Consider the following 26,939-nt stretch of genomic DNA (forward strand, 5'->3'; position numbering starts at 1 on the left):
TATTGGTTTGTATTACACCATGACTGTGATGCTGTTATTTTGCAATACACATTTCATTTTCAGAACATGTATTTTCATATCATCTGGGCATTACATATAATGGGCCAATATTATATAAATTCGAACTATTTTCCGTAACTGATAGAAAGCTCGAACACATTAACCGTTGCAGACACCCGTATCTTCACCATGAATACATTTAATTGAAATAGTATCAAGGTTGAGGCTAAAATAAATCGATACAACGATCGATATTTCATTGTCGTTTTGAATAGCATGTACATCTATACATATGTCATCGTATGTTGGAAGTAGGTTAACCTTAAACAATATGTCATCGTCTGTTAGAAATGTGTTAACCTGTAACAATATGTCATCGTATGTTGGAAGTAGGTTAACCTATAACAATATGTCATCGCCTGTTGGAAGTAGGTTAACCTATAACAAAATTTCTTCGTCTATTGGAATTAGGTTAACCTGTAACAATATGTCATAGTATGTTGGAAGTGTGTTACCCTATCATAATATGACATCGTATGTTGGAAGTAGGTTAACCTGTAACAATATGTCATCGTATGTTGGAAGTAGGTTAACCTGTAACAATATGTCATTGTGTGTTGGAAATAGGTTAACCTGTAACAATATGTCATCGCCTGTTGGAAGTAGGTTAACCTTAGGCTATAACAAAATTTCTTCGTCTATTGGAAGTAGGTTGACCTGTAATAATATGTCATCGTATGTTGGCAGTGTGTTACCCTATCATAATATGACATCGTATGTTGGAAGTAGGTTAACCTAGAACAATATGTCATCGTATGTTGGACGTAGGTTAACCTATAACAATATGCCATCGTCTGTTGGAAGTGTGTTAGCCTGTAACAATATGTCATCGTATGTTGGAAGTAGGTTAACCTATAACAATATGTCATCGTATGTTGGCAGTTGGTTAACCTGTAACAATATGACACCATATGTTGTAAGTGTTTAAACCTGTAATAATATATCATCGTCTGTTGGGAGTATATTAACTAATATTCATATGTCATAGTCAATTGAAAATTTGTTAACCTTTAACAATATGACATCATATGTTTGAAATGTTTTAACCTATAATAATATGACATCGTATGTTGGAAGTAGATTACCCTATAAATATATGTCATCGTCTGTTTGAATTGTATTAAATGTGTGAAGCCCATTTCTGGTGTCCCCCGCCGTGATATTGCTGGAATATTGCTAAAAGCGGCGTAAAACCTCACTCACTCACTCATGTAACACTATGACATCGTCTATGGAGACTAAGTTAACCTGTAACACAATGACATCGTCTATGGAGACTACGTTAACCTGTAACACTATGACATCGTGTATGAAGACTACGTTAACCTGTAACACTATGACATCGTCTATGGAGACTACGTTAACCTGTAACACTATGACAAGTCTATGGAGACTACGTTAACCTGTAACACTATGACAAGTCTATGGAGACTACGTTAACCTGTAACACTATGACATCGTCTATGGAGACTACGTTAACCTGTAACACTATGACAAGTCTATGGAGACTACGTTATCCTGTAACACTATGACATCGTCTATGGAGACTACGTTAACCTGTAACGCAATGACATCGTCTATGGAGACTACGTTAACCTGTAACACTATGACATCGTCTATGGAGACTACGTTAACCTGTAACACTATGACATCGTCTATGGAGACTACGTTAACCTGTAACGCAATGACATGATCTATGGAGACTACGTTAACCTGTAACACTATGACAAGTCTATGGAGACTACGTTAACCTGTAACACTATGACAAATCTATGGAGACTACGTTAACCTGTAACACTATGACATCGTCTATGGAGACTACGTTAACCTGTAACGCAATGACATCGTCTATGGAGACTACGTTAACCTGTAACACTATGACATCGTCTATGGAGACTACATTAACCTGTAACACTATGACATCGTGTATTGAGACTTAAACTATAACAATATCATATCGTCTTATTGGAACTATGTTATCCCGCAGCGATATTACATCCTATTTTGGATCTATGTTATCCTGTAGCAATATGACATTCTCGTCTGGATCAATGTTGTCCTGTACCAATATTACATTCCTGTTTGAGTCTGTGCTAAGCCATATAAATATTACGACCCTTATTGTAACTACTTTAGGCCACACTAATATCCTATATCCTGTTAATCGTGTTATGTCATTCCAACAGAACATGCCATAGTAATAAATCTTGTCAGTGTCATGGACAACGCATGTAATGATTCTGTCATTTTCAGTTACTCTATGCATACATAAATACGTTATTTATATTCAAATTTTGATTCCCATCCAGCACCTTATTAATGTAATCTATAACCACACCAACAACATTTATTTCATATCAATACCGCTGGTGTGTGAGAACAGATGGCACGTTTGTGGGAAAACATGCCGCGGGACAAATAGGTCATGTGACATATTCAGAATGAGGACACATGGTGTCAAAGCGTATATGGACGAAGAATGCTGCAAAACACGGGCAACCGTTGAGAAAATCCTTGTCTCACATCAACATGGCACTCCATCACGCGTCTTGATATTCCACCAGGGAGTTAGGTTCAGTTTGAATTTACTACTATGTCAGTTATATCAATGTCAGCGTTATACGGGAAGAAAACCCAAACTGACACAGGTCGTTTACCACTTGGTTGAAACCCGCGAGTGGGGGTCTGCTGACATACCTTTCCCATAGATGTAGTAGACGATATACCATGATACTGCTTGTAAAACAATGTCTGTATCACAAGAGAAAGCTGATCAATACCAAAATTTCAACTAGGAACCAGTGTCCAATGTCCCTGCCTGTGCGGATGTCGCCATATTGCTAAATGATCCCCAGACACGGCAGCATAGAAGATTTCAGCTGCTTGATCCACGGTGGAACGCGGAGTACTAATGACGCTCAAATTACCGGAGTCGAAATCAATCATTAATTTGTGTCAACTCCAGCGATGTGTTTTGATTATAGTGGTAGCAGTGGCCAGGGCGAAGAGATACGCAGATCGATGGCCATATTGACATTTTCTCCGTCATGCGATGGTGCTATCTGTTGAGCACAATGCAGACACTTCCCTTGATATAACGACTGATAACTCCCTGCAGTGCCACAGTAGGCTGACCTGTACCGCTGCCCCACAGGCAAGAAGCAATCTAAGCGCTAACACTGTCTTAATCTCCGCACAGCGACGTGGGCTTGCTTTACTGACATTAAGGAGTCTTAAATCTGGCACTGTCGTTCACTGCATACTTGGAAACGGCTCCGTCATCTCAGTGTCAGCCCTAAGGCTGTTTTAACCCGTAATGGGCCACGTAGCCCCAGTTACGCGTTGCGATCTTTCCTACCTCGGTTGTTGTATTTCAAAGCTGAACCACTAACTTGAAACGATCATAATTTACTTGCGACCATTGTGTTACTCATTACGAAAGGTAGATCTACTAGCGGTAAGCCTCCATTATACGACGACGTTCTATTCTCTTTTGCGTACTTTAGACCAACTAACATTTAAGGACCATTTTACTGCAACTTTGTTTCCCTGTAAAGGCAAGATACAGCTATCAGCTAATTTCATTGAAACTTGGCATCAGATTCAGGAAAGATAGTTAAACTGACATATAACGAGTCCATTTTACTGCAACTTGCGTCCCAGTTAGGAAAGATAGATAATCATAATCCATTTTAATCGAGCCTAGTTCCTCTTTAACATTTTAAACTCTTATCAGTTAGAGTGAAATTCTTCTAAAAATGTACCAAGCGCTTGAAAGCACTGATTTAAACACCCATATTGGACACCCTCCTGCACATATCACAGTAGTGGTGCGATCAATTGCCACAACATATCTCCCTTTGTTTTAAATTTTGAATTGTCTGCGCATTTACCATATGATAATTTTTATCGCATAAATAAGTTTTTTTTAAATATCAGTTTATTCTGCGTAGGAGTTGCACAGACATTTTTAGGTTTTGGTTGATATAAAATTGGTTAGTTGTATTTTTTAAAGAAAGCATACACCCACGTTTCGTGGTGGCTAAAAGTGAAAACAAGAAATGGTTTTGATAGTGATGTATTTGAAACAGGTATTTTTTCCAAGTGAATAATTTCTTTTGGCCGACAGATTAGTATAGGAACAGCTTCTAGGTGTGTGGGAGAGATGGTGTGCTGGTTTGGTTGAGGCATTCGCTCGTCACGCTGATGTCCCGAGTTGATTCCCTGTGAGTGTTTGTGCCCACCAGAATACTGCTGCAATATGGCTAAAAGCTGCTTAATCCCCCATTCCCCCACGAGCAGCGTGCAATACCATTAGTGCCTGTCTGTGTACCAGACACCCTACCTTGACGTGCGACGAGTTCATCTCCATCTCAACACCTCTTCCTCAACCATGGATACATGTTTAGTATACCGCATACAGGACAGAACATGATCTCGTTAATTTTCTATTTCTGTTTCAAAGCGTTGAGAATAGAATAAGTCATTATTCATTCAATTTCAATTTGAAAATGATACCTCTCCTCCTTTTTTGGTACAGGCTATCTGATCTGATCACATTATATATCTCTATCGAGATCAGTATATATACTCACCGCCAGAAGAAACGCGAACCATAGACACATTTGGACAAGTATGTACGTTAAGAAGAGATGTTTCCAGTGTGTACTATTTAATGACAAAACTAACAATAAGTCAAGTGTTACCCTAGAGTGTCTCTATTCTTATCACGACATGCTGCACGTGATTAAATTTTACACGCTTATCCTGCACGGGACAATTATGGTCATGTCGAGATCTCGTCATGGATCTATGACGTCACATATGATGCGTTCATGAGCGTCGATTCACACAACATTCCAGTATGTTTGTTTGTGCATCGAACCTATGTAATATCTCTTGAATATTAGTAATTCTTCATATATTAACCAACATGTATAGTATTCGCGTGTCTTATGTCGGTGAGTATCTTACAATCATTTTAACAAAATCAATACCAACTCTGACGATATAATATTGTATCTGATCTATGACGACACATAATGCACACAACATCCTGCCTGTGTCTGTACCCAGTTGCATGTATTATATGATTACAAGAAAACATCATTCTTCAGTTGTAAACGGGCAATTATTCTTTTTTTCTAATTTGGAGAGAAAGTGAATGCATAAGGTCTTTTTTTATACAGAATTAAAAACATGATGCAACTACATACGTTTTTTAATTCAGAGTTTGGACGTTTCAAACCTTTATCTTATCTATGTAATATCGATCTAATTCAACACCTTGGATATTATTATGTAACAGGAAACTATATCAAGGAACTCTTCAAAGAACACTCCCGGCACATTATACACCAAACACTTTGGTCGTCGGTGCTACGTGTTTACGCTGAATCAATATCAGGAAGTTGTTGTCAGAGCCGGTACGGTGGAAGGTCGACAGAGATAAGTTAATTCATACGATCAGTCCATGCTTATATGGTTAATTGTAGAAGTGTGTCTTCATGGTGAATACAGATAAATATTTATCAAGGAATGGCTCAGTAAGATTAAGATGGTGGTGTCTGGTAATATCATATCGTTAAGTGACCTTATTAATTACATGTGTTTGTTATCTATATTCGTCCATAGGTCGCGACTGAGTTATTATTATATTTTTAGTCGAATCTGGATAACTCGAAAAAATCGGATGTGTGGGCGCTTTTGTTTCGTCTGTGTCCGTGGTATTTTTCTGTCATCATTTGAAACCAGATAACTAGAGTAAAAGTAATTGGAGTAAATACACATCGCAAAGGTCCGTGAGTAATTTTATATAGGCAAACTAGTCGTTTAATTAACACTCTTGTGGTGAATGTTTGATCATAGCATATATTACTTAGTTTGTCTTAAAACATCACTTTGTACTTTTGAGTGTCTTATGATTTCACTTCGTGGCAAGGCATTAATGTCATATCAGTAGTGCAGTGAGGGATTAAAGTTAGAGACATATTTGTCGAGAAAATGGCAAACCTATTATTTATCACGACCGCCTCCGTGGTCTAGTGGATAGAGCGTCTGCCCGAAGAGGGAAATGTCAGTCGTTTGATCCAAGGTCACGTCATACCAAAAGATGTTAAAATAGGTACTTGTTGTTGCCCTGCCCGGCGCCCGGCATTAAGGAGCTAAAACAAGTACTGGTCGGCTCGGGGTCAGTATACTGTGTCTGAATGGGGCCTCCATGTTAAGATGCGGTATGGTGTCTCAGGAGACTATCACTACAAAACCGGCATACGCCCGCACAAGTACAAGCAGCCACCCACACGTGGACGCACGACGCTATATAAGTGCTATACACTTGAACACGACGTTAAATCAGATTATATTTTACCCCACCTCACCTTATTTATCACACATGATTTTCTCTGCTGTTTACGGTAATTAAATGCGATAATGTTCTATTCTGAACGAAAAGGTCACTCTATTAGAAAATACCATGTTGATTGTGATAAAAAACCCTTTGTCGATGCAGTATATATACATTTTGATATACATGTATATTATTACGTTAAAATTGGACCTAAAACGAGATGTGATGTATGTTATTAGGATTTAATACCTCCTATTGACCAATAAGAAACCACTTTACCACAGTTGTTGCATATAATGATTATGACATTCACAGTAAGCATGGGTCATTGGTTCAGAAGTATAAACAGGTTTTCAGTTCTATAACCGTTTGTCCATAATGGTATTCTGACTTGATAATTCCATATTGTTAAAGTGTTATTGTTACGGCGGTAGCGCTGTCAACGTAATTGCTTACAGATATCGTGATCTTGTCATGATATGATGACAATGTAATTCTATGTGATTGGCGGTGTCATTGGTAATTCCACGTCGGTATGGCCGCTCCCTATAAACTAGATGCGATGCTCTTGCTATAAGATGAGTAATTATATCGATAATTATATGAACATGAATGTTTGTGTTATTCCGATTTTGTCGAATGAGTTTATTTTTCATGTTTGCCGAATGAGAGTGAGCAGCAATTATTTATTCTTCAGCGTTGTGCTAATTAGTTAATAATGCACATACGACAGCAATTACAAAATGACATAACATGAAGCACACCGACTGAAAAGGTTTTGTCACTTTTATGCACGTCAACGGTGTCTGTATTACCTCAACAACACTATAGACATTGTGAAATAACTTGTACGGTATGCCTTGTGTGGATCGTAAGCCAGATGCGGACTAATATTGTCTAACACCACAGTAAACACTATTACAATTATACCACGTCGACTGAAAAGAACCAGTGGTTAATTATCCACGCTGTCGTGGAAGGAGGCACACGCCGCCAGTTCATCCCTGTTTAATCTGGCGTTGGGTACGTCAGGCTACCCTGAATCCATGCTTCATACAGATATATAAGATAGCTCCACGTGTATGGAGGAGTTCTTGTCAGCTGATGTATGTAATTGAGCTATTTAGTATGTTAATTCCATGTCATTAGAGCTCCACTGGCATATTCGTGCTGAATTTAGTTTATGTTTTGTCGAATGTGGACACATTTGTTTCTGTTCATTCAGCTGTGAATGGGTACCAGGTAGGTTGAGATGGTTAATGGCATGCCGAAGCGAATTGCATAGCGAATTGCGGCGCCTTTGACGACTGGGCCACACGCACTCCCATCAAATTATTCGAGCACGCCCTTTATGGTATATAGTCTTTGCATTTTGAATTAACTCATTACTTGTGAAACCACATTTCGACTTCATAATTAGCACTAATTAAATAATATTTTTTTTCACTCATGCATTTTCTATGTTTGTTGTGATTCTCGCTGTGCAGAGTTGCTTCCCTTGTGCACGCGAGAAACCTATGATTGTGGTTTCGAATCCCGGTTCGCCCCGATTATGTTTCTAAGTTTGTCAGCACCGTGCACGTGCTCGTTGGTCTCACCGAAGTGGTAAATGTCTGAGACCTGCATCACTTCGGGATTTCCTTCCACATCAAACTTAAACGCCGTGATATAACTGTTCAAAGCGGCGTTTAACCCAGCTTACTCATTCACTCACTAACTCACCCTGTCGTTATCCATTAAAATTTGTATGTCTTTTTCCAGGTCAATATGTGAGGCCAAGTGTTGGGATTCAAGTGACGCCAATCTGATACTCTCAGTCTTTCATTATTTGTGATTTCGTCACCCTGACGTCATGAGGCCTGCACTGCACGCCAACATTCTGCGGCACCGCAGTCAGCGGGCCCGGCGACTATACAACAGACCCCACACCTTCTCCCTCGGTCGCTTGTTAATGATAATACTTGTGGGATCCATCCTCTTTATTCCGGGGCTGATTTTGACGATTCTCGGAATACAACAGGCAAAGGACACTGACTCGATGTCTCCTGGGAAAGGAATGTAAGTATTTGTTGTGCCAATATTCGTATATATTAAATTTAAAGCTAGGGAACACCTGTCTGTCTGTCTTATGAATTATATATCTTGATAGATAGGCTGTCGGTATATTTGATTATGAAAAACATATGACCATCAGAGTGAAATTGATCCGTAGTCCACTATTTGAATCATTACTGATTAGATTTGGCAAAATGTTGGTGTAGGCGACTTTTCAATATATTATTAAACCGGTAAATATTAGGATGTGGGGTCATTTGACCAGAATCAATATGCAGGAATAGCAATCATATTCAGACATATTTCAAATGTTCAAAGAAGCGAAGGGTAATGTGATCTAGTGGAATGTTGTTTCAGGGATTAAACATTGAACCAAATTCAATTAGTATAGCTATGCATCTGGTAGTCTTTGAATCTGATTAATATTTAGGTAGCCAGGCTTATATTATACCACTTAAACTAAATCCGGTGTTAGTCTGGGGAGATTAACACGTATGGATGTATCTAAATAAGAATCAGTTTGTAGATAAAACCAATAACGCATATTCTTTCCTGTGTTTTAATACAAATACATGCACCTCCTCCACACTGGCTGGTCATATGGTATTTGTGAGTCATTTCCTCCATGAAAGTATTTTTTCTGGAAACTCACACATAAATATGTCATCAGTTTCGTAAGAATATTAAGTGTAACACGAACAATATTATGGTAGTCATGATGCTTAAAAAACGAAAATGATATAAGATTGGATTTGTGGCTAATACTTATATTGTAAGGTTAAACAAGAAACAAAGCATCACATACTGATTGTCCTGGTATCATTTTTTTGATAAATTGGTTTCTGTTGTCATTAAAGGGGCACTGATCTAACGCAATTCCCCGGGACTGGTTGTTGCCTTTGTTATTGTTTTTTCCCAGTGAGTACCCGGATGTAGAGCAGAAATCTAGACTAGCTCGCGACCTCTGTTGCGCCATTCGTAAGCGCATTAGTCACTTTTATGGATACCGGTAGTAATAAGAGCGTATGGTCACATTGATCAACAAAATGAAATACAGTTTTCGAGATAATAAGGAAATGTAGGCATCTTTGTGGGTAGCATCGGTAATGGTGACGAAGTTTGGATAAGTCACTTGCTTGGTAATTTTGCGATTTTCGTTTACACTATTTTGACTTGCAACACAAATGAAAATATTTCACCTGAGCATTGCTTTTTTTATAGTGTGTATATTTTTTTGCTGTCAAAATGTGTAACATATTTATTAAACGTCTAAATATTCAGTTTTTTTACAAAGTGACTGAAAAACATTTCCATCTGTATTATTATGATAACGAATTCCAAACATTTGTATGCTTGATGTCATCACCAAGAGACTGAAAATGTTACGTTGAAAAGTACATTTCTATGTTGTTTGGCTTCTAATCCTACATAATAATCTGTTGTGATGTTTGTAGGCCCTTTTGATCGTCTTAATCAATCTGGACAGATTTTTTAGTCAAAATGACTGAAATATTTACACATTTTAAAAATTGCCTGAGAGAATCACATTTTACAAATTGACGGTAATCTATACACGCTTACATTGGAAATGACCTGTGAAAACAACGTCTATCGCGCATTGAAGAATTTCCCAACCAAGACGTAGAAAAACAAGAACGAATCGGTTCAAATGAAGGAAAACAAAATGCAAATACCATAATTACAACTTACCAAATTTATGTGTATAAATAGGCAGCTTCCTTATTCGAGGAATGTATCCGTGAATATCCACACAAAGGAATAATATCCCACTCGTCTGCAGCTATACAAAATAACTTATTCGATGTCACGTATCTCTGTAACTATCAAATATTCTAAAAGATATATATCGTTTCGGGTGTCAAGTCTCAAGGGTCGGCTGAGAAAGGCCACGTGACAACTATTTTCATTACGTCGACGGTTCCTAAAAAATCCATTGAGTTTGATAACAATGAGCAACCAATCAACGTATTATCAGTTAACCCTTTAAACAAATTGTATGTTGTTTTTACATCGGCACTTCACGCCATGATATGAGTGTGTTCCCTTTGTTTTAGTAAACCTAAACATGTGAACACTCACTTTTGACATATCCACTGTGCAAGATAACAGTGATTAATCAATCAGCGTATTTTCTGTTAATCCTTTGATGACTAGGAACGATCCGTTAATTTACCAAAAAAAGTAAATCAACTGATCATTCATCTCTTGCTGGGCTGCCACGTCCATATTACATAACCTCACTTCAAACCTGGATTTAGATTGAATAATTACCCCAGACACAATAAATGCCAAATGAGAACCTTTGTCAGGTAATCTAAGTGGTGCTACCACTAATTGTACCTGTAATAAATTCATTAACTGAGCATCAAGTGAATGACGACAAATACACAAGTGTAGGGTTATACGAGAAAACGTGTATGACAACAAGGTAGTAGTAATCGTATTACACAATCCGAAATCCGAAAATGCTTTCACTGCATGGATACTTTTTTTAGTATTAAACTATAACCATCTGGGGTATTTCCAAATGACGACTTCCGATGAGCTCCGCCGTTCTTTTTGTCTGTTTGTTTAGGCTAAAGAAATTATTTAACATGCGCCCTTTGTCGAATCTTTATAGATCACAGTTAACCAATCAGTGTTTATGCAAAAATGCGTAAAACAAATATTGCCTCCAAGTTTATTTAGCTGTCCTTGCAGACGGTAGCCCAGTCTCTGGTCACGCTCAGTTGCGTTGCGTATCATCCGGGTACTCACGGGGGAAAAAACAATAACAAAGGCAACAACCAGTCCGGGGAATGGCGTTAGATCAGTGCCCCTTTAAGTAAGTTCAGACACAGAGATACTTGCATGATACATGTATATGTTCTAATTAAAAAATAGGTGACATTCATTTTTTGTAGATTTCTGCTTAAATATTTGGTTTCACCGCTATAACAGATCCGATATGGTCATACAATAAGTCTGACACTAACCATGTTTTAGGTCTTTGAAAGGCATGTAGAAGTGATACACATTAGGAAGAGAATATATAGATGTCAACTTCTTTATTATGAGGAACACAACGTTTCGGAGTATATGTTTCCTCCTTCATCAGGTGAATTAATGCCATGAGGCAGAGATCATATGTATGCACAGATAAGGACAACAAAATAATAAGATAATAAAAGCTAGAAAATCACAAAGGATAGAAACTAACAAGGGAAGCCAACAGATGATTGGCGCTGATAGGTGATTAGCAATAGACAATAGAATCCAACAGATGATTGGCGCTGATGGCTTCCCTTGTTAGTTTCGACCCTTTTGTAATCTTATTATTTTGCTGTCCTTACCTGTACATATATATGCTCTCTGTCCCATGGTATCCATTCGCCTGATGAAGGAGTAAGCATATACTCCGAAACGTTGTGTTCCTCATAATAAAGAAGTTGACATCCATATATTCTCTTCCTTTACCATGTTTTATTCACAGCATGTACAAAGCTATAGGCCCTACTATGTGCACTCTGGGTGTGGGCATGCTGTTTGGAGCTGTGGTTTACTATTGTTGCTACGGAATGGGGGATCAGACCCGGAGAGAGGCCAACCAGCAGGTAAGAAGAAAACATGTATTTTTACGTGTAATTACAGGTACAAATGTCGAGAAGCTGCGATCAAGGAATCAGTATGAACGCTCTTAAATATATGCTTTTTTAAAACACATTTTATTCTCAATTGTGAAACGGATTAGGTACAAGCTTTCCAAATTAGAATATCAGATCCATAATATTTACAAAATCCAATTACAATATGATTGTTTGTTGTTTAACGCTACAGCGTTGATATTCCAGCTTTATGACGGTGGTCTATAAATAATCAACTCTGGAGCAGACAATCCAGTGATTGACATCATGAACATCGATCCACGAAATTCGGATCGATGACATGCATCAAATAAGTCAGTGAACCTGACCACCCGATCTCGTTTGTCGCCTCTTACGACAATTACAATATGTAAAATAGGTAGAAATAAGGAATGGAGAAGCGGATTAGAATATAGACTCGCTGCTACTTGTACTAAGGGCTTGTAGAACACACGCAATTCAAAGAAAAGAGGGATGTTATTTTGTCTTTGAGTACACGTATGAAGTATGTACACTTTTCAAACGTCAACGCCAGAGAATAGAAAGTCTCGATTATCCGCCGAAACAGACTCCAATGGAAATAAAGGTATATCATGTATGCACAGATGTTTGATGGGATTGGATTCATCAATCTCTGTAGAAGTATAAGGTGTTTGTAGAATAATATTGAAATAATAGCTGTATAATTATATGCGTGACAGGTGTTTGTGGAATAATATTGAAATAATGGCTGTGTTTGTCGTAAGGAGATATATGAATGTCTATTAAAGCGTACGCATGGATATAAGGGTTGTCATTTTCATGAAGAGGGATTTTACTAAAAACACTATATACTGTTATCGTATTTCCGTATTTTCCTTTGACTTTCGCTTCATGTTCCAAGTTATGAATTCATTAATTTGCATTTGTGACCATTAGTATACATAATCAAATTCCGTTATTTCGGAAACATTGCCTTCAAGGCGATCAACGTCAAAATATATTTGGTCGCTCTTATTCATTTTCGTAACCATTGAAAACTGCGGAAATGTTTCAATCTAGACGATCCCAGGAGGAAAGATACCGTCAGGATGCTCTAGGCTACCTTGCAGTTCCATGTTCCATATCAATATGCATTTTGTGCAAATCATGCGTAGTTATTAAATACTGTCGACGTTCAATTTCTTACAAGTCAATTTAGATACGTGATTTGATGTTAGGGAAATTACAAAAGGTTTTCAGATACGTAATCATAATGTTCTCATGCCATGGCTGAATGAACAGGAACTGACACTGTAAAGAATTAACATGATAACAGGATTTACTTATGTTTGTATTCGGCAATAGTTAATAAAATTATGATTGCGTTTAATACTATAAAGCCACGGAATTATTAAGAGTCCCTCTTAGTTTTATATGTTTGTAAGCTGGAGAAATTGTCAAATTGTCATTATTTGTGTTTTTGAATTCAATATAATAATGAAATGTTCTCCTCTTGTATAATTTATTATTATACTCATAAAATAGAGCTTCTTTAAATTATATATCTTAAAATGGTATCAAATTGCTGTGATCTTCTTCAAGCAATAACACTTTGAAGCAAATGGCCATCATTATGAAAATTGTGTTTTATTTGAAATACTATTATGAGTTAATTTGATAAATATATATTTCTAATTTTTCAGTCTAGCTGAGCTGATCTCCCTGTGTTATATGAACATGCATGATGTGAACATGTGTACAGTGGGATAACTTTTAGGCCATGCTTAAAAAGGCTTTTTCCCTATCAGAGATCTAAACTTTTTCACCATCCTAAATTCATTGAGTTTTTTTATGCATGCGAAATCAGCGCATGGTGTTCCTTGGCGTCAAACTGAATATATACCAACATTGGTATAACAGATACTGTACTGTACATTTATTTGAAGAGGCATTCTGGTACAAATGTGAATATATATTAGAGTGATTGGGAAATCGCAATAAACATTACAATTAAAATCGCCCAACTGACCCACTTCTTAAAACGAAATGTGAAGAGAAGCAAGATGTCAAGAGATTACAGACTTCGTGAAAAGCCAGCATTCGAGATATGCCGTTATTCAAGAACTAGTTGTTTTTATTAGTGCATTGTACAGCATGCAGGGGACTACCGTGGGGATGGGGGAATCTCAGCTATTTGCCGTCGGTCTTCCCTACAACACGAATGCGCAATTACCAGAAAATGAGGCCTGTTGGAGGCTTCCTCGTGGTGCTGTTGCTAGATATACGAAGCATCCTATAGCGTCGAAGACGTGATGTGCCCCATGTTTAGTTATATAGACAACCTTAGCACCGAAGTAATCACCAGTGGGCTTTGACTTCTATGGCGGCCAGATGAATGGATAGGTGGCCTCATCGCTGATCAATATGGCGGGATCTTGTTAATGGCTGGATGGATAAAACTCGTTATATGTGATCAGTGTAGGAATACTCGAGAGGCGGGTAGATGGATAAATTCTTACTTAATTGTATGTTCGACCATATTATCATGAAGATTGGATGAATATTTTCACCGTGGTCTGATCCGCCATTATCTCCTTATTCAAATGTTATTTGAAGGGTAATTGAAATTAAGAGAACGAACACAATTCAACTCCATCGACCCTGGGGCCTTATTGCTTGTTTTGACTTATAACATTGATTGTCTCAAACTCAATACGTACTCGTTTCTGACCAATGTCATTCAAGTTCGATGCGCATTGACATACTTTAGGACATCTAACTGTTGTAATTGCACGAACGTTAAATATATTAATGCTTTCTCTAAAACGATTTTTTTTCCATTTCGAGGAAGAAAAGAGATGTTATATGTATGTATTCTACAATAAAACATGATAAGTAAAAAACGAAATAATGAGTGCAAGGGTTTCATATTACCCTTTTTCAATTGTGTAATATGACACCACCACCCCTATCTTACACGTTTTGGCGTTAAACCCTGAACACCAAAGTTACAGTTGCATGATTCATATTCGTTTCATTTGGACAAGGATACCCACATACAATAATCTGCCCTTTCTTGGATTAAAGGGGATCCATTTTTTAAACAAAAGCTCAAGAAGCACGTATGTTTGTGTGGTCTCACGTCCCATGAAACCGATTAATGCAAATTATAATGTAATTGTATAACACACACGCTGGTACAGTAAGTGGTACTTTTGTATATTTATGTATACATGCGAACTGATAACCCGATGCAAAACACCAGACTAGTTTAGTGTTCAGGTCGAATCGCCCTACAAGAACTATCACATTAACCAGGTTGAGCCAAACCGAACATTTGAGGATATATGTATATCGACCTGTAAACCATTACAACAGGCCAATGACCCTACAATGTGATATAAAACGTCAATGCCAGAAAGTAATCAGTCTCGATTACCTGTCGATGGAGATTCCATTAAAATGGGGTTCCAAATTTGTTCCATGTCAAAATAATGTTACTCAGATTGCTATACAATATATTGAATTGGGGGTTCTACCTTCTGCAGAAAAAAAACATTGCGTATTTTGATGAAGTGATCAATAAGTGATTCTGTCTCTAACAAACATTGTAGCCATTCCAGTCCAAGAATATTCAATGGTGCGTCCCTATGCCGCAATACATGAACCATATGTACGAAGGTTGATTGATTGAATCCTCACATTAAAAGTAATTGCGTAACAGTGAAATCTCTTGTCGTGGACACTACTTTATGTCTTAGAGGTATATCCACAAAAGACAATTGTGCAAATTGTTTGGCTGGACAAGTCAATACAATAAGCCTGAGTCTATGACCTTTGAAAATGGACAAACTTAAGTAACAGGCCGTGATTAAATACTCGCTGAAAAGGCATCCACACCCAAACATGAAGAAAGCTCTATCCGGAAGGAATTTCGACTTCAGCGTTGGCGTCATATCAGCTATAGAGAACGATTTGGAAAACCAAGAGAGAAAAAAATGTATCATTGTGGAAGTTATATAGTGAACAATAAGTTAGGCTAACTCTTTCTCTTTCTATGTGAGGCTCAGTACTTATCAATAACCCCACGTAAACTATACGCGCAACGACCAAGATATAGTTGCACGCTCATCATGTATGTCCTAACTCCTGATACATTTCTGGAAGTGAGAAACAGAAATGCACTGAAACATCCGTATTTCCTTTATTAGCCGTGATTTAATGTGGTATCTTGATAGTTTTTTGTCATGCTATCGTTCGTGTACTTTTGAAACAACGCTACACGTTAAAGATATCGCCCGAGCAAGACAAGCGTCACATTAAACAATGATGAAATGTGCCATGACACTAGAATACATACAGTGATGTTGTTTTGTCTTGTCTTTGGACCTATACGTTCGTATAGGTTGTTGAAGCTATATCTATTTCCCTGCGGCATGTAAACACTCCAACCTGTGGTTGATAGCTTGAACATGTGAGCCAGGTCATATTTCGTGACAACACGATCTCAATTTAATTGTGTTGACTAGAATGAGGGACTGGTACATATTCTGACGTGAAATATCCACAAGAAGTTTACATTTTAAACACAAGTTGACAATGATGACCTATATAGTATATTGCGCTCAAAGACAAGAAATGAATTGAAAATGTTTTGTTTCAAATACCTCCATTTCTAGTTTTTTTACATAAGCTTTTAAAACGTTTCTTTTAATTTCAAATGTTATTTTTATAAGAAGAATGTCTTAATAAAGATTGATGCCATAGACATGTTCTAGGGTCATCTATCTCTTGCCAAATACCCCTTCAGTAATAGTTTCTAGCATCTTGGCGGTTAATGAACAACATTGATTGTGTTTATTGACGCCTAGTGCCATGGCTGTAATGAACGGGATTAACTTCAGTTTGTCATTACTATCCCTGGCTGTGACGGCTATTGATGATAAGAAGTCCTGAATTATTCTTCATCCTAGCGAACGTCATGTATTGTATGTCTTGGTTACACAGATGGTATGATCTGATGCTCCACTATGTAGAAAATAATGATATTACTCACTTGCATATGCTATATATAAAACATCTCCAGAACATCAAACCAGGTGTCAAACAATTAAATGACGCACTGACCCAGTTTGCAGAACCATTGGAAAGCTGACAAGGGTAACTAACTAACTGGAATTGCGATATTTATCTAACGATATTTGACCAAAACATTTGACCAAAGGACAGTTGACTGAATCAATGATATAAATGTCGGGATCTATTAAGCACTGACATTCGGAAATGAGACAACATCTTTTACACAGGAACAGCAGAAGGTCTGGAAATCCCGGTCAGGGAAACAGCATGGGAAGGCCAATGGAATCAATAATTTTGGCTTATTCTGATGGAAAACATTATCAGGCCTCGTCGATATTCGCAACCATGGAAGCACAGTGTCTCTTTTCCCAGGAGTATTTTTTCTGATCGATTTTTCGGGGTGGCTCCACCACTCACGTGTCAGTCGCTATAGGTCCTCGGTCCTCTAATGGTGCTGACTGACTTTACTAGGGGAATTTTTTGTTCGTAATCCTTTAACATTTGGAAATCTGCAAGGAAAGCAAGGAATCACTGCGAACCACACATTCAAGGGTTGTGTATAGTCTACATTAAGGGTCTGTTTGGATGCTGTGATAAGGTGCGGGGATAGATGAACAATTACACGGTAGTTTAAAAGATACTATCTAATATAGGCAGTTACTTAGAGCTGTTCATTTCCAGCTTGGGTACTCAGAAATAAACATTCCACAAAGATTGGTTTTATATAACCGCTGACAACGTAATTGCTTCTTTATCTGTTAAACTGAGTGAACATGTGGCCTGGTCCAATGATAAAGCTCCTTCACTAAACCAATAAATCAAATTTATTGATTATTGCCAAAATACAAGCAAAATATAAGTCCATAAACTAAACAATATCGTTATATGCTGTACCGGGGGACATCAACGGTGTTTAGCCTAGTTTCAAGTCGGTGGGAGACATGGGGACATGGTGACCTTTCACTTCACCTCAATTAACCTTAGTCAGACAGGTTTGAGATACGGGAGTATTTTCTGCCACCCAACTGGAGGTGTTTTTTATTGTAATTTGATATACCATGGATCATATTATAAATGAAAGTCATGTCAGTGGAAAACAAGAAGTTGTTATCCATAAAAAAACTGTGTCTATCTTGTCATCCGTCAACTTCTAAGTAATGCCTATCAAACAAGTGTATATAACTGTTTCCATGAGTCGTTTGTGTGTTCATGTAAGAGGCACATTATGTTGGGATTGTTTTGCGAGACTGATATTTACATAATTATGCATTTGTATAAAGAATTTACTTCAGTATGTTTTGCATTGATGGAGATATTAACATAGAAACCGGTGTACACACGATGTAAATCCGCGTATCGTATTAACGCAAATTGTGCACACCGCTCTTTACGTTCGGAACTTCATAAAAACAAAAATATATTGTAGTCAATTCTGATGAATATAGACGTAAAAACTAATAACTTCACAGTCTGCTTATTTAATCAATAACACACACATCTCTAGACAAACAGCGCAATAATCCAACAATAAGCTCCGCCCATTGTATTATTAACCAATGAAGAATCAGAAGTCTGCTAGTGGGCATGGCCTTTTTCTTGGTTTTTGGAATCATGAACGCAGAATACTTGCTTGGTCGGCCAACCAAATGCAACAGAATCTTTTGTTATTTGTTAGGGGATATACTTATTTATCAGAGAATTTAAATCTTTGCCAGTATAGACAGTCGAACATAGAATAATCGAATTTGCAATATGTTTCCAGTCACGAATTTGAAATGTAAAAATGAAAGGACAATGCTTTGTGTTTTGTTTGTTTGTTGTTTAACGCAATAGCAATATTCCAGCCATATGTCGACAGCCTGTAAATAATCGAGTTTAAGTTAGATAAACCAGTGATTGGTGTTATGAACATGGACCCACCGAGCCTGACGACTGGGTCCATGTGGTCCAGTCGTACAACAAGCATAGTGTATGGACCTATCGTAACCCGGAATCCACCGGTAGAAATGTACTATGTATATAACATTATGATTAACGCTCGGGTCTGTTAACGTAAGCATTACTAAGCATTTCTTGTTTTTGAGAGATGTGGGTGTATTTAGATCATGAGATTAACATGTCCAGATTTCAAAGCCTCGTGTTTTCGAGGGTTTCAAGAGAGTTGTTTTTCTTCCAGGCTTCTGTGATGTCATCCGATTCTAAAGGAAACCAGGGAACGCATGCTAGTATACGAAGTCACCATGAAAATGGTAGCCATCTTGGATCGCCTGATGGAGTCATTCGTCGCCCCAGTTACAAGGGAGAGCACCACTCTCCCCGGCACATTCACCATCACACATCTCAGCACCAATATCACGCGAACATGGGATCTGATGAAGAGGCAGTACCACTTGCTCCATCGGAAAACTTCTCTACGATAGACAGTTCGTAAGTATCCCAAATTCATTGATTACTGTCTGATGGTCAGATAAATGGAGTCTTCGATATGAATTATTTATTTAATTATCCACAATTGATTCACGAATATCATATTCATGTAGAGTACACCACTGGCTCCATGAACTGATCTCATTTATTATACGGTATATTTGGGAGATAGAGTGAATTTTGTTTTACGCCGCATATGTAGACATAGATATATCCCGCCATGTATTTTTTTCGGAGAAAAGAAGTGATGCACGTGGTTTCTTCCAAAGAAAATCTTCCTCAAACACAACCAGTCTTCTCAACCACATTGAGGAGCAACGGGTGGCCCAGACGTCTGAGTCTCAATTCACTGTGCAGAGTTGCGTCCCTTGAACACGCCAGTAACTTATTGTCGTGGGTTGGAATTCCGGTTCGCTAGGACGATGATTCTCTGTTTGTCAAGTCCATACCAATGCTCTTGGGTTTCCCGAAGTAATAAACGTCTGAAACTTGCATCACCTCGGTTTCTCCAAATTTAAGCTGACACGCCTTGATATGACTGGAATATTGTTTAAAGCGCCTTGAAAGCAAACACTCACTCACTCTAAGCAACATTAAGCTGTTCAAGGAAGCTAGTTCATTGTAAACCATTCTCAAAAGTAGTTCGTGACTATCTATAACCAGACTGTCTAAACAACATTAAACCGTTTCAGAGTGAGTGAGTGAGTTGGGTTTAACGTCGCTTTAAACAATATTCCAGTCATATCGCGGCGTGTCAGCTTAATGTGGGAGGAAAGCCCGAAGTGATGCAGGTCTCAGACATTTACCACTTCGGTGAAACCCACGAGCACGGATATGGTGCTGACAAACCTAGAAACATAGTCGGGGCGAACCGGGATTCGAACCCACAATCATAGGTTTCTGGCGTGCTCAAGGGACGCAACTCTGCACAGCGAATCGCGGCGCCTTAGACGACTGGGCCACCCGTGCTCCCAAACCGCTTCAGAACAATGTCCCATGTGAGTATGTATTTGCAGGTCACCCTCCAAGCCCATGGTGTCTATAACAGTGGAAGATGTGTCCGACTCGGCTCTGCGTCACTCACCGTCTAACGCAGAAGAGACGGAACTAATGATCAACGGAGGTGTAAGGACTGATAGTGTTAAAGTCTGAAGTTTCATCTATTGTGATGGGAGATTACATAAATCCTGCTCAAACTATATTTTGTGGCCTTCTGACAGAAAGACTTTCCCAGGGCAGCAGGCTGAGCTAAACTAGACTGGTTGTGGAACTAAAGTCTAGAGCATTAAGATAGATGTTGTAGTTGATACAAAGTGGTGTGGTCTCAGCAAGTAGCGAGTTCTATGTACGTCGGTAGTTGTAGCAGAGTCTATGGGCAATGCAGCGTACAGAAGGCGGAAGGCCCGGTGTCCCACAAGTCCTGCACGAGCCGGAGAAGCACCTCAAAGCTGGATACGAATATCACCTATATACGCAGCCACTTCGCAACGCACCAGTGGGAGGACGATCTAGGATACCGAATTTGGTTTTAGATTACAATGGATAGCCTACACGTAATTTCTTCGCATTTTTCATTTGTGAAAGTGTTTGGGCGTCTTTTAAAACGTAGTTTGAACATTTTGGGCACATGTTTATATGTCCATGCACCAGAGTCCCTGCTCACTGATTCTGCCTCCAATTTCAATGGCTTCCACATGGAATAATGTTTTGTGTCTCGTGTTTGTGTATATTTTACAAGTGGAAAAACGAACAAGTCATCGACATTGCGATATATCACTAAGAAGACTATGCGTCATATTTTTCATGGCGTCGAAGCAGAGAACAGCCTAATGTTGATATTCGATCAGGGAAATACCCATGATCCTCTTGTACATAATCACAAACAGTAGCACATGTCAGTGATGGACAAACTAAACTTTCAGTACAGCAAATGTTACGCTAAGCCTTTTAATCAACGTATAACGGCACTATAACATTTTGCACATGAACTATTTTTCAAGTATGTCATTTGCAAGTTATTTAGCAGGATATCATTGTACATTGTGTGCAAGATGTCAGTGTAGATGTCTTCGCTTCTTTTCAGTCGTTGGTTTACAATCAATATCGATGTCTGATGAAACTTGACTGGGAACTTTTACTTAGACAGTTCCGACTGCACAATAACTGTTTTTGTGTTTGATGATACTTGTGTGCCCTGTTACCACTGATGTTTGAACATAAGACATTTGGAGCAGAATAACACTGGGACATGTGGAGAAGCATGGCATGTACTCAAGCAAGACGTGATATCACAGAGTCGGGATACAAGGTCGTGTACTGAGATGCTGGAAATACACATGTCCTGTCCAAGCAAGGAGACACTTGGATACCACGTGATATATGTGGGAACTATTTCACACATCTCTTCATGTAACGAAACCCTTGAATTCTTCATACCGTTCCCCCTCCATCTCTCCACATTCTTCAACCCAACCCTGTCTAAACCCCTTACCTACCGTGCATCTTCCTCATCTAAAATACCCCATTCCTCCCTACTCCTCCCTCTGTCCTCCCAACCCTTCAATACATCTTAACTTTAACATCCCTCTCACCAACCTCCATCTCCCTCGTCAGATTGATCGCTGTGTAGAGTTGCGTCCCTTGATTGTTGGTTTGAATCCAGGTTCGCCCCGACTATGTTTCTAGGTTTGTCAGCACCTAACCGTGCTCATGGGTTTCACTGAAGCGGCAAACGTCTGAGACCTGCATCACTTCGGGATTTCCTCCCACATTAAGCTGACACGCTGTGATATAACTGGAATACTGTTAAAAGCGGCGTTGAACCCAACTCACTCACTCACTCACTCCTTAGATTGAGGGCCATACTTCAAAATTCAAACCCCTTATTTCTCCATCTTGCCCCGTTTACCAACCCTCACTTCTCATCCCTGTATTTCGTCACGCGCCAACATGACCCGGCAAACCCTAACTCCCATAAATCACCGTGTCATCCTGCTCAGCCTACAAAGTTAACCCTCCCTTTCCAAATCGCATCCACAATTCGTAGTCCATCCCTGTTTACCTTGTCATCCTTTTCAGACCTTCACATCACCTCTCCTGATCTTTCAAACCCTTCTCAATCCACCCCCTTCTTCAAATCGCCAAACTGTTCCTGTCAGCACCATCCTTTAACTTGCAACCATCCTTCTAATCCATCAACCCCCCAGTGCTTCTCAGTCCATCCCGTCTACTTTCCATCCCTTCTCACCTCATTCCTTTAACATACATTCTTGTCAACCATCCTTCAACTTGTGGTTCTTTTCTCCTCGCCATTCCTTAATGCCATATCCCTCTTCTCTCCATTCTTACCCCTCAATCCTCCATACATCCCACTGGTCCCATACTTTCAACACCCTCCATACCTTCCTCCCCATGTCCCGAATTCAACCTTTCAACTCCCCCTGAGAAACCTTTGATCCCTCATTCAAGTTTTATCATATCATTACATAACACTTTGTTCGCTTCACAATGTTAACTATGACGGTGTTTTAAACTGATGTATTTAATGTTTGTTACATTTTGACGTAAAAACATAAACATTACGCATATATCAAATTCGGACAACTTTGATTTCTTTCTAGAATGAAAGCACCATGTTTGATGAATGAGTTTTATTTAACTCTTATTTTGTGAGTCTCTGGTAAAAATTGCAATATTATATGTAGTACTTTTTTATCTACTTTTTAGCCTTACGTGAGGCAAATATATGACGTGTATATTTACAATTTTATGTCGTTTAATCAAACTGATATTTTTACAGCACTTGGATAGCTGTCACCTTGCCATAAATCACATCTGTGCACGTCCATGCTCCTCGATCTAACACGATATATTTGTGAGACAGACCTCCAGTTCATGCACAACACATGCAAATTCACATACTATGCTTCAAGCTTCATGTTGCAAGTTGAAAGACCAAAGGGTTGCTTTGAGATAACCATAGTAGTCCTTGTAGGTCCACTTTAAGATTCACCAGTTTTAGCTCGATGGACTGTAGGGTTGAATAAAGGCATTCATAACGCATGCAATTTCTGCGTTGTAGAAGTGAAAAATTGTATTATGGTATTCACAAGCTGATGCTGTTCATGAACTTGGGGTGTGTCACGCGGCAAATCGCCAATACACAACCCACATACAAGCTTATTCATCTGATTTAATTTGTACTACGTTTGTTCAGGGGAATGGCATTGTCTTTAAACAAAGTGTACGAAGCGTTCTGCAGGACTTGTTGTATACATAGCCACTCTTTCAGGATCAGTGATGTTGATTTTAGAACATTCAAATATATCATACATACATTCGGCAGGAGTGATGGTATTCATGAAGACACGTTCAGCAGGAGTTGTGGTATTCATGAAGACACGTTCAGCAGGAGTGGTGGTATTCATAAAGACACGTTCAGCAGGAGTGATGGTATTCATGAAGACACGTTCAGCAGGAGTGATGGTATTCATGAAGACAAGTTCAGCAGGAGTGGTGGTATTCATGAAGACAAGTTCAGCAGGAGTGATGGTATTCATGAAGACACGTTCAGCAGGAGTGGTGGTATTCATGAAGACACGTTCAGCAGGAGTGGTGGTATTCATGAAGACATGTTCAGCAGGAGTGATGCTATTCATGAAGACACGTTCAGCAGGAGTGATGGTATTCATGAAGATACGTTCAGCAGGAGTGATGGTATTCATGAAGACACGTTCAGTAGGAGTGGTGGTTTTCATGAAGACACGTTCAGCAGGAGTGATGGTATTCATGAAGACACGTTCAGAAGCAATTAAAGTATTCAGATGAACTCGGTATGTCACTTGATTGTTTAGCGGAAGTGACGGCAGTCATAGCCCAGAATCACACACTCGTTCAGCAGGGGTGATGGCATTCTTTGCCCCGAGATATGTCACACAGTCGTTCAGCAGGAGTGTAGGCATTCAAAGCCTCGAGGTATTCACACACTCGTACAGCAGGAGTGACCGCATTCATAGCCCCGAGATATGTCACACACTCGTTCAGCAGGAGTGTCCTCATTCATAGGCTCGAGGTATGTCACACGCTCGTTCAGCAGGAGCGTCCTCATTCATAGGCTCGAGGTATGTCAAAACACTCGTTCAGCAGGAGTGACCGCATTCAAAGCCTCGAGGTATGTCACACACTCGTTCAGCAGGAGTGTAGGAATTCAAAGCCTCGAGGTATGTCACACACTCGTTCAGTAGGGGTGTCCGCATTCATAGTCCCGAGATATGTCACACACTCGTTCAGCAGGTGTGTAGGCATTAGTGGCCCCGAGATATGTCACACGCTCGTTCAGTAGGAGTGTAGGCATTCATAGCCCCGAGATATGTTACATACTCGTTCAGCAGGAGTGTAGGCATTCAAATCCCCGAGGTATGTCACACACTCGTTCAGCAGGTGTGACCGCATTCATAGCCCCGATATATGTCACACACTCGTTCAGCAGGAGTGTAGGCATTCAAAGCCTCGAGGTATGTCACACACTCGTTCAGTAGGAGTGACCGCATTCATAGCCCCGAGATATGTCACATACTCGTTCAGCAGGAGTGTAGGCATTCAAAGCCCCGAGGTATGTCACACACTCGTTCAGAAGGAGTGACCGCATTCATAGCCCCGAGATATGTCACACACTCGTTCAGCAGGAGTGACCGCATTCATAGCCCCGAGATATGTCACATACTCGTTCAGCAGGAGTGTAGGCATTCAAAGCCCCGAAGTATGTCACATACTCTTTCAGTAGGAGTGTAGGCATTCAAAGCCCCGAGGTATGTCACACACTCGTTCAGTAGGAGTGACCGCATTCATAGCCCCGAGATATGTCACACACTCGTTCAGCAGGAGTGACCACATTCATAGCCCCGAGATATGTCACACTCTCGTTCAGCAGGAGTGTAGGCATTATCAAAGCCTCGAGGTATTCACACACTCGTTCAGCAGGAGTGACAGCATTCATAGCCCCGAGATATGTCACACACTCGTTCAGCAGGTGTGTAGGCATTCAAAGCCTCGAGGTATTCACACACTCGTTCAGCAGGAGTGCAGGCATTCACAAAGCACAGAGGTATACTTGTGACATTCCTCAAGTAAACGGGATATAGGTTAACTCCGGGTATGTTACACGCATGTGGAGCAGTTGCTATCAAGAAAAATATAAGTTGGCGCTCTGGTTATTTTTCTCACGAAGCTACCCTCACGATACGTCTATCCACTGATCCTCTATCCACTGATAGCTTTTCTCCTCTGTCATACCATTCATTTATTCATACCGTATTCGACGTAATAAGCGCCCCGCTCTAATAAGCGCCCACGGCGATATTTGCTAATATATTGGCTAGTGAACAATCCAAATTAGCACCCCTTCCGATTGATCAATGTAAACAAGACTTATGCATTCGCGTATAATACGCACTCCTGCATATATGCACCATTAATTATGGGCAATTAAATTCTTGCAAAATATACCTACCGTACATAAACATTTCAGGCTGTCAGCATAAACCACGAAATATATCTTTCAACTGTTTTTTTTTCATTCACCAAAATAATATTTTAATATGAGGCCCCTCTTTCTAATTTTGAGAGCGCCATGGGCGCTTATTACGTCGAATACGGTATTTTTAAAATTTAAACACCCTCAGTTAGGTACATGTATGTATATATGCTAAAAGTGTCATCTTTTTACAATATGTCTAAAGAAGTTTTCTTCATGACACATTGTATGTTGTAATGATCTGTCTTTTGAAAAATAGACATAAGACCAATGAATCTCTGAAAATAATGTTTTCGAGGAACTCTATACTCTCTTCTACATGCATAGGTTTTTTGTCAATGTGTTCTAACATCAACAATGTAAGTCTTTTTAGATATGTGTATATATATTTTGTTTATATTAAATAATTGTTTTGAATATATTATCTTTGGAAGAAATATGACGTTTAAAATCACAAGAGCCGATCTGATTATTTGGTGCCTGAAGAGAGCGGTTTGTAGTCTCGCTTGTGTGCACCGTTGTGTCCAGATTGTTGACAACTTGAGACATAAACAATATCGCTTTTTCGGGAGAGTTAATGTCTCTCTTTCGTGTCACTGTCGGGGTTATGTCATGATCTATGAAATATGTCTACGTCAGCGGGTCTTACATTATTAACCAACTTAATTTAATATATAAGAAATTACACCGGGAATAAGGAGCAACGTTTTCTCTACTCAAGCACACGCTTTCCTATAAAAACGCCATATGACATATTCTCAACGGAAGTGTAAATTATTACATTCGTTTATCAATTTTATCTATTTTTCTACTCCATTTACTTTCAGGAGCT

General features: G+C 39.1%; 1 protein-coding gene across 1 annotated transcript in view; it reads left to right on the plus strand.

The window, feature by feature from the left end:
- Positions 1-22,267, plus strand: part of LOC139468853 (uncharacterized) — a 54,231-nt gene extending 31,964 nt beyond the window's left edge. The window contains exons 2-5 of the mRNA XM_071250985.1: positions 8,171-8,467; positions 11,958-12,078; positions 19,325-19,575; positions 20,592-22,267. Coding sequence (XP_071107086.1) covers positions 8,262-8,467; positions 11,958-12,078; positions 19,325-19,575; positions 20,592-20,727 — 714 coding nt within the window. The 5' untranslated portion in view covers positions 8,171-8,261 and the 3' untranslated portion in view covers positions 20,728-22,267. The remainder of the gene's footprint in view (positions 1-8,170; positions 8,468-11,957; positions 12,079-19,324; positions 19,576-20,591) is intronic.
- Positions 22,268-26,939: the final 4,672 nt, after the last annotated feature.

This window comes from Haliotis cracherodii, unplaced genomic scaffold (genome assembly GCF_022045235.1).
Source record: "Haliotis cracherodii isolate W230 unplaced genomic scaffold, xgHalCrac1.p SCAF_2, whole genome shotgun sequence".
Lineage (NCBI taxonomy): Eukaryota > Metazoa > Mollusca > Gastropoda > Lepetellida > Haliotidae > Haliotis > Haliotis cracherodii.